Source organism: Mesoplodon bidens (genome assembly GCF_964165515.1).
Source record: "Mesoplodon bidens genome assembly, chromosome: 4".
Lineage (NCBI taxonomy): Eukaryota > Metazoa > Chordata > Mammalia > Artiodactyla > Ziphiidae > Mesoplodon > Mesoplodon bidens.
The window spans coordinates 36,534,382-36,544,403 of NC_138160.1; the positions used below are offsets into that span (position 1 = coordinate 36,534,382).

Consider the following 10,022-nt stretch of genomic DNA (forward strand, 5'->3'; position numbering starts at 1 on the left):
AACACATCTACATGTGGAACAATTCTCACAGAATATCTACTGAATGCTGGCAGAAGACGTTGGACCTCTAAAAGGGCAAGAAAATTTCTATGTAACCAGGTAGGACAAAAGAAAAAAGAAAAGAAAGGAATTGGGAAGGGACCTGCACCCCTTGAGAGAGAGCTGTGAAAGAGGAAAGATTCCTGCACCCTGGGAAGTCCCCTCACCATCATGGAGATCAGCCAGGACAGAGTGGGACTTTTAGAGCCTTGGAGGAAAATGCAGGAACGGGTTTTGCAGCAGCTAGAATGGAGAGAGACCTGCAGACGGTCAGTGCCACCGCTCAGCACTCCCCGGCCGGAGACACACATCCACCAGTGTGGGCAGAGACTGGGTGCTGAAGCTCAGGCTTCAGAGATTAGACCCAGGGAGAAGACTCAGGTGGTGGGCTGTGCAGAAAGAGCCTGATGGGGCTGGAGTTTGGTGCGACTGCACCAGAGGATGTACGCAGAGGAAGCCTGGGATACCTTAGAGGCTAGGTACCATTGTTTGGGTGGTGTGCGAGAGGAGAGGCAAGACCTGCCATTGTAGCCTTTCTCCCTGCATGTGCTCTCAGATGGCAGGACACTGCCTACACAAGCTACAGGAACGATCACAAGCCACCACCACCCCCAACCCCCATGCTTTAAGAGCTGTCATGAGCTACCACCACCACCCTCACAGACTCCAGGAGTAGCTATGAGCCACCTCCCATTTTGTGCTCCAGGGATGCGCATGAGCTGCTACTGCCACAGAGAATGCCAGGACCAGGCACCAGCCACTGCATCTGCACACGCCCTATCAAGAGAAAAATGGCCAGCACATGCTGAGGAAAGAGGTGACAGGCATCAATACTATAAACAGCCCTTGTACCAAAATATTAAATCCACACAAACTACACAGGGACACTCCCACATATAAAAGCCCTCCAAGACCACAGTAGATAATTTTTTCTCCTAAACTCACAGAATAAGAGAGATATAAGGTAAAATGAAGAAGCAGAGGAACCACTCCCAGTTAAAAAACCGAGAATTCCCCTGAAAGAACAATGAAACAGACCTCTTCAGTCTAATAGACACCGATTTCAAAAAGGAGATAATGAAAATACTGAAGGAATTAAGAAATGCTATTGATAGAAATGCAGAGTACTATAAAAAGGAACTAGCAACTATAAAAAGAAACCAAAAAAAAATTTAAACTCATTTGCCAAGATGAAAACTGAACTAAAGGCAATGAATAGCAGAATGAATAATACATAAAAATGAGTAAATGACCTGGAAGATAGAATAATGGAAATCACCTAATCAAGACAGCAGACAGAAAGCCAAATGAAAAAAAAATGAAAGCAATATAAGAGACCTATGGGTTAATATAAAGCATGCCAATCTATGCATAATAGAGACCCCAGAATGGGAAGAAAGAGAAAAGGGTATTGAAAATGTATTTGGGAAGCTGAAAACTTCCCAAACGTAAAGAAAGAAACATATCCAGGTACAGGAAGTACAGAGGGTCCCAAACAAGGTAAAACCAAACAGACCTACACCAAGATTATAATTAAAATGGCAAAAGTTAAAGAGAGGATTCTAAAGGCAAGAGAAAAAGTTAATTACAAGGGAACCCGCATAAGGCTATCAGCTGATTTCTGTACAGAAACTCTTCAGGCCAGAAAGAAGTGGCAAGATACATTCAAAGTCCTGAAGGGGAAAAAACTGCAACCTAGGATACTCTACCCAGCAAGATTATTATTTACAATAGAAGGAGCGAGAAAGAATTTCTTAGACAAGCAAAACCTAAAAGAATACAGCAATACTAAACCTATCCTAAAGGAAATATTGTAAGGTCTTCTGTAAATAGAAAAGAAGTAAGAATATATAGGAAAGAGAAAATCACAGTTGGAAAGAAAATCACCTAAATAAGCCAGTACACGAATTTTAAAAAATCAAAATAAATTTCTGTGAAATTTATGATAACCACAGTGAACAGCAAAAGGATGAACACGAAGATGTAAAAGAGGACATCAAAATCATATAATGTGGGGGAGAAGAGTAAGAAAGTGTAGGGTTTTTTTTTTTATCATTTCCTAGAACGTGTTTGAGCCTATGATTGCCAGTCTAAGGCAAGTATCAGTAGCTATAGGATGGGATTTACATACTTGAGAAACAAGGTAACCACAAATCAAAAACATACAACAGACTCACAAAAACCAAAAAGAAGAGAAGTACAATACAAAAGAAAATCATCAAACCACAAAAGGGAAAAACAAAAAGAAAAAAAGGGACAAAGAAGAAATAAAAAATCAACAGGAAAGCAAGGCTTAAAATGGCAATAAATACATATCTATCAATAACTACCTTAATGTCAATGGACTAAATGCTCCAATCAAAAGACACAGAGAGGAAGATTGGACCAAAAGAAACAAGAGCCTACAATATGCTGCCTACAAGAGACCCACTTTAGAGCAAAGGACACAGATTGAAAGTGAGGAGATGGAAAAAGATATTTCATGCAAATGGAAATGGCAAAGTGGGGATCGCAATACACATATCAGACAGAATAGACTTTAAAACAAAGGCCATAAAGAAAAATAAAGAAGGACACTTTTACACTCATCAACATATATGCACCTAATATAGGAGCACCCAAATACATAAAACAAATACTAACAGACATAAAGGGAGAACTTGACAGGAATACAATAATAGTAGGAGACTTTAACACCCCACTCACATCAGTGCACAGATCTTCTAGAAAGGAAATAAGGCAACAGAGATCCTAAATGATACAATAGAACAGTTAGACCTAATTGATATTTTTAGGACATTACATCCAAAAAAACAGACTATACATTCTTTTCAAGTGCACATGGAACATTCTGTAGGATTGACCATATACTAGGGTACAAAACAGACCTCAACAAACTTGAGTATAGAAATTATCTCAAGCATCTTTTCTGACCACAGCAGCATGAAACTAGAAATCAACCACAGAAAAAGAAAATGACTACTAAACAATATGCTACTAAAAAAACGATTACCAAACAATATGCTACTAAAAAACCAATCAGTCAACAATGAAATCAAAGAGTAAATTAAAAAATACCTTGAGAAAAATTACCATGAAGACACCACTGTACAAAAATCTATGGGATGCAGCCAAAGCAGTTCCTAGAGGGAAGTTCATAGTGATACAGGCCTTCCTCAAAAAAACAAGAAAAGTCTCAGATAAACAACCTAATCTACCAGTTAAAAGAAGTAGAAAAAGAACAAACAGAACCTAAAATCAGCAGAAGGATGGAAATAATCAAGATCAGAGAGGAAATAAATAAAATAGTGATATAAAAAATAGAAAAAATCAATAAAACCAAGAGCTGGTTCTTTGAAAGGGTAAACAAGATTGAAAAACCTCTAGCCAGGCTCACCAAGAAGAAAAGAGAGAGAACCCAAATAAACAAAATAAGAAATGAAAAAGGAGACTTAACAACTGATACCACAGTAATACAAAAACCACAAGGGAACGCTATGACCAATTATATCTCAACAAATTCAACAACCTAGAAGAAAAGGACAAGTTTCTAGAAACATACAGCCCACCAAGATTGAATCAACAAGAAGTAGATAATTTGAACAGACCAATCATTAAAGGTGAAATAGAATATGTAATTAACTCCCTACAAACAAAAGTCCAGGACCAGATGGCTTCAAAGGCAAATTCTACCAAACATACAAAGAAGAACTCACACCAGTCCTTCTCAAACTCTTCCAAAGAATTGAAGAGGAGAGAACACTCCCAAAGACATTCTATGAAGCCACCATCACCCTGATACCAAAACCAGACAAAGACACCACCAAAAAAGAAAATTACAGGCCAATATCTTTGATGAATATAGACGCAAAAATTCTCAACAAAATATTAGCAAACAAAATCCAACAACACTTAAAAAAGATCATACACCATGACCAAGAGTCATCCCAAGTTCACAAGCATGGTTCAGCATACACAAATCAATGTGATACATCACATAAACAAAAGAGAAGACAAAAACCACATGATCATCTCAAGAGATGCAGAAAGAGCATTTGACAAAATTCCACATCCATTCATGATAAAAACTCTTACCAAAGTGGGTACACAGGAAACATATCTCAACATAATAAAAGCTATTTATGACAAACCCACAGCCAATATAATACTCAATGGTGAAAAGCTGAAAGGCTTCCCGCTAAAATCTGGAACAAGACAAGGATGCCCACTCTTGCCTGTTCTATTTAACATAGTATTGGAAGTCCTAGCCACAGCAATCAGACAAGAAATAAAAAGTATCCAAATTGGAAGGGAAGAGGCAAAATTGTCGTTATATGCAGATGACATGATACTATATAGAAAACCTTAAAGAATCCACAAAAAAAACTACTAGATATAATAAGCGAATTCAGCAAGGTAGCAGGATGCAAGATTAACATATAGAAACAAGTTGCATTTCTTTACATTAACAACGGAATATCAGAAAGGGAATGTAAACAAACAATATTATTTAAAATCTCACCCCAAAATATAAAATATGCTTAAGAATAAACCTGACTGTGGAGGTAAAAGACTTATATGCTGAGAACTATAAAACATTAATAAAGGAAACTGAAGGTGAGTCAAAGAAATGGAAAGATATCCCATGCTCATGGATTGGAAGAATTAACATTGTTAAAATGGTCATACAGCCCAAAGCAAACTACAGATTTAATGCAGTCCCTATCAAATTACCCATGACATTTTTCACAGAACTAGAATAATCCTAAAATTTATATGGAACCAATAAAGACCCAGAATTGCTAAAGCAATCCTGAAGAAAAAGAACAAAGCAGGAGGCATAACCCTCCCAGACTTCAGACAATACTACAAAGCTACAGGGGTATTGGCACAAAAAACAGACATATAGGTCAATTAAACAGAATAGAGAGCCCAGAAATAAACCCACACACCTATAGTCAATCTTCAACAAAGGAGGCAAGAATATACAATAGGAAAAAGACAGTGTCTTCAACAAGTGGTGCTGGGAAATTTGGACAGCCATATGGAAATCAATGAAGTTAGAACATACCCTCTCATCATACATAAAAATAAACTCACAGTGGCTTAAAGACTTAAGTCATGACACCACAAAACTCCTAGGACAGATCATAGGCAAAACATTCTCTGACATAAATCATACCAATGTTTTCTTAAGTCAGTCTCCCAAAGCAATAGAAATAAAAAGAAACAAATGGGACCTAATCAAACTTACCAGCTTTTGCACAGCAAAAGAAACCATAAACAAAGAGACAACCTACAGAATGGGAGAAAGTATTTGCAAACAATGAGACCAATAAGGGCTTTATTTCCAAAATATACAAATAGCTCATACAACTCAACAAAAAAACAAACAACCCAATCCAAAAATGGGCAGAAGACCTAAATAGACATTTCTCCAAAGAAGAAATACAAATGGCCAATAGGCACATGAAAAGATGCTCAACATTGCTAATTACTAGAGAAATGCAAATCAAAACTACAATGAAGTACCACCTCACACCAGTCAGAATAGCCATCATTAACTCTCAAATAACAGATGCTGGAGAGGGTGTGGAGAAAAGGGAACACTCCTACACTGTTGGAATGTAAGTTGGTACAGCCTCTATGGAAAACAATATAGAGGTTCCTCAGAAAACTAAAAATAGAATTACCATATGATCCAGCAATCCTACTCCTAGGCATATATCCAGACAAAACTCTAATCCAAAAAGATACATGCACCCCTATGTTCACAGCAGCACTATTCACAATAGCCAAGACATAGAAACAACCTAAATGCCCATCGACAGATGAATGGATAAAAAAGATGTGGTACATATATACAATGGATACTACTCAGCCATAAAAAAGAATGAAATAATGCCATTTGCAGCAACATGGATGCAACTAGAGATTATCATACTAAGTGAAGTCAAAGAGAAAGACAAATACCATACGATATCACTTATATGTGGAATCTAAAATATGACACAAATGAACCTATCTACGTATGAAACAAAAACAGACTCACAGACATAGAGAACAGACTTGTGGTTGCCGAGGGGGAGGGGGTTAGGGGAGGGATGGAGTGGGTGGTTGAGGTTAGCAGATACAAGCTATTATATATGGAATGGATAAACAACAACATCCTGCTCTAGAGCATGGAGAACTATGTTTTGTATTCTGTGATGAACCATAATAGAAAAGAATTTTTAAAAAGAAAGAAAGAGGGCTTCCCTGGTGGCGCAGTGGTTGAGAGTCCGCCTGCTGATGCAGGGGACATGGGTTCGTGCCCCGGTCCTGGAAGATCCCACATGCCACGGAGCGGCCAGGCCAGTGAGTCATGGCCGCTGAGCCTGCGCATCCGGATCCTGTGCTCCCCAATGGAAGAGGCCACAACAGTGAGAGGCCTGTGTACTGCAAAAAAAAAAAGAAAGAAAGAAAAGTTCTTCACTAATGTATTTGTTATATGGTTTTGTTACTAATTAGACTCTGAATGTTATTTATTATATCACTTAATTGTTGTGAGTTTCTTTTCATAGATCTTCATTTTCTATTTCTTAGGAAGGAAAATTAGAAGAGGTGAACACAATCTTAGCCATTCATGACAACTATAAACACGAATTCTACAATGACGACTCTTGGGTTGAATTTATTGAGCTAGATATTGATGACCCCGATGAAAAGACTGAAGGATCAGACACAGACAGACTTCTAAGCAATGACCATGAAAAATCACTTAATATCCTTGGGGCAAAGGATGACGACTCTGGACGTACCAGCTGTTATGAACCTGACATTCTGGAGACTGATTTCAATGCCAGTGACATGTGTGATGGTACCTCAGAGGTTGCTCAGCCACAAAGGTTAAAAGGGGAAGCAGATCGCTTGTGCCTTGACCAGAAGAATCTAAATAACTCACCTTCTAATGATGCTGCCCCTGCTAGCCAGCAGCCCAGTGTTATCCTAGGAGAGGAAAACAAACCAAGATCACTTCTTATTGGCAGAACTGAGTCAACTCATCAAGCTGGCCATACGCAGCAGCAGCTCAGCAATCCAAGTTCATTGGCAAACATCGACTTTTATGCCCAGGTAAGTGACATTACACCAGCAGGGAGTGTGGTCCTTTCCCCGGGCCAAAAGAATAAGGCTGGGATCTCCCAGTGTGACATGCATCCAGAAGTGGTCTCACCCTGCCAAGCAAACTTCATCATGGACAACGCCTACTTCTGTGAGGCAGATGCTAAAAAGTGCATTGCCCTGGCCCCTCATGTCGAAGTTGAATCACATGTAGAGCCAAGCTTTAACCAGGAAGACATTTATATCACCACGGAAAGCCTTACCACTACTGCTGGGAGGTCTGGGACAGCAGAACGTGTTCCAAGTTCTGAGATGCCTGTCCCAGACTATACCTCCATTCATATAGTACAATCTCCACAGGGCCTCGTACTCAATGCAACTGCCCTGCCCTTGCCTGACAAAGAGTTTCTCTCGTCATGTGGCTACGTGAGCACAGACCAACTGAACAAAATCATGCCGTAGCTTTTCTTCGATTTCCCATGAGCTACATATTTAATGAGTTACCTATTTACTCTAGCAAAGAGTTGACTAGGGCATGAATGCTTAAACCAAAACAAAGTTTAAACCTTTTTTGGAAGGGGGTGGGAGTTGAGGATGGGGGATACGGATTCTAAATGGCTTTTCCTGAAATGTTGAAACATGATATTAAAGAAAAAGAAGAAGAACCCTTCATCAGATAGATATTCTTGTTGTGAATTGTAAATATTTTAAAGAATTGTCTCAAAGACTGTTTAGTGGCAGTGATTGTCTTGTTATTGTGGGTGTTAATTTTGTGCTACTAAGCATTGAATGGCTATGTTTTTTAATCTATAGTTAATCATGCTTTTTGAAAAAGCGAAAAATCAGGTGGCTTTTGCAGTTCAGGACGATTGAATGCAAATCATAGCACAGGCTAATTTTTTTAAATAATTGGGAACTAAAATTATAGGTAAGAAGACAAGAAATAGTTTGGATATGTAAAACATTTATTTTGACATAAAATGGATAAAGGTATTTTTAATAATTTACACTTTAAGCATGGCTATTTTCTATTACACTATACACGGTGTACTGTAGCTCATGCCGACCCATCTAAAGAATGTAGTAACTGCAGTCTAAAGCTGGTTTAATGCTTTGGTCAACGCACCTGAAGAAAAACTAGTTTTTTACAAGGCCCTTTTTATACCTCCTAAAACTCTTTAAATGATTCTAAAATGATTGTAGTTAGCTGCATTATTGGAATGTGTTCATCTTATCTGAATTTGTAAACAGATATTTGTTAACTTAGAAAACTTTAAAATGTTTGCACAGGTCAACTTATCATGAACCAAAAAAAAAAAAAAAAAAACAACCCACAACACAAATGAACAAAAAGCCTTTTCTTACCCAAGTTTTGGTTCATGTCAGAGCACTGCATACTAAGAGAATAGAAATCATAGCTGGTTCCTGTTGACCCAGAATGCTTAATCACTGCAGTGCACGGGGAAGGAGCTTCTTAGTGCACTCAGATCATGAGAGTCAAGCCTTAGAACCTCGGCCACAGTGTCTCTTAGTTCATATTTACCTAAGGAAGGAATAGGTACAAGAAGCATTTTGTAAGTTGAAGCTGGTCGAAGTGAAGTTAACCAGATCATGGAATAAAAGTTCAAGAAAAAGGTTTTTCTTTCACAGCCTATAGCCAGACACATACTAATTATTCATGGTAGCAAAAAAAAGAAAAAACAAGATTTTAAATCCCGAAGATAACTAAAAAATTTATTTAAACCCATAGCAGAAAGTTTCTTCCTTACCAAATCTTTTATAGGATTTATTTAAAGTAATAAAAGAAGTTTCATCATTTTTTACTTCCCCTCTGAGTGGATTGGCCTTAAAGCGGGTAGTCAGAAGAAAAAGAAGCAGCCTGAGTAAATTATAAGTTATTGTTCAATATCTTAATAACCTAAACATCATTCATAGGAGCATTGGGATTGCTCCTCAAAAGGTTTGTTCAAAAAGAGAAGACTCATCTCACTCAAGAATGCTTCTCACTTAAGTATTTTTTAAAGGTTAATAAAACTTTAAAGTTAGCTTTAACTTTAGTACTTGCCATACCTTTTTAGGAAACAAGCTTAATGGTTGGCAATTTTAAATTCCCTCTTTCTTGCAGGAAGGACAGTGAAAAGCTAGAATTGGGTGTTTAAAGTTCAACATGTTACTTTGTAATAGATGTTTAATAGATATTCTGCTACCTTGCTGCTACGGTTTTCTCTAAGAGCTACATAATTTAGATTCATAGACAGTTTCATCAATGTAGAACCTAATTCAACTTAAAACTGTGTGTTGGGAAAACTATCTTACTATTTCACAATAGGCTGACAACATTTCTATAGCCAAAAATAGCTAAATACCTCAATCGGTCTCCGAATGTCATTTTGGTACTTTGCTGGCCACACAAGCCATTATTCACTAGTATGACTAGTTGTGTCCTGCAGTTTATATTTAACTTTCTTTATGTCTGTGGATTTTTTTCCTTCAAAGTTTAATAAATTTATTTTCTTGGATTTGTGATGGTATGCTTCTATTGTCAAACACCCACAGGAAAAGCATCCTAAATCAGACTGCATACTCAGTTCTTCTCCTTGTAAGGGGAGCATAGCACAGTTGGTTTAAACACAGTAGCAATGTGTGTGAAGATTTTTGTTCTGTGCTGAAATATAGAGCAGAGGAGACAGCTCCTTCCCTTTTTTTTTTTTTTTGAATAAACACGAGCCCAGCTCAAAAATATCCTGCTGCCTTGCCTGGACGCTTAGAGCCATATTTTGGATGCATCAAAGCATACATGACGCATGTGGGGGTGTTTGTGAAGTGGGGAGAGCTTGAGCATGTTGCCTAGAAAGAGGGGAGGGGTAAACAGCTCTCCCTCT

General features: G+C 38.0%; 1 protein-coding gene across 7 annotated transcripts in view; it reads left to right on the forward strand.

Annotated features, from left to right (window-relative positions):
- Positions 1 to 9,659, forward strand: part of GHR (growth hormone receptor) — a 283,050-nt gene extending 273,391 nt beyond the window's left edge. For all 7 annotated transcript variants that reach the window (XM_081231817.1, XM_081231816.1, XM_081231813.1 and 4 more), the window contains one exon: positions 6,625 to 9,659. In XM_081231817.1, coding sequence (XP_081087943.1) covers positions 6,625 to 7,602 — 978 coding nt within the window. In that variant the 3' untranslated portion in view covers positions 7,603 to 9,659. The remainder of the gene's footprint in view (positions 1 to 6,624) is intronic.
- The last annotated feature ends 363 nt before the right edge of the window (positions 9,660 to 10,022 follow it).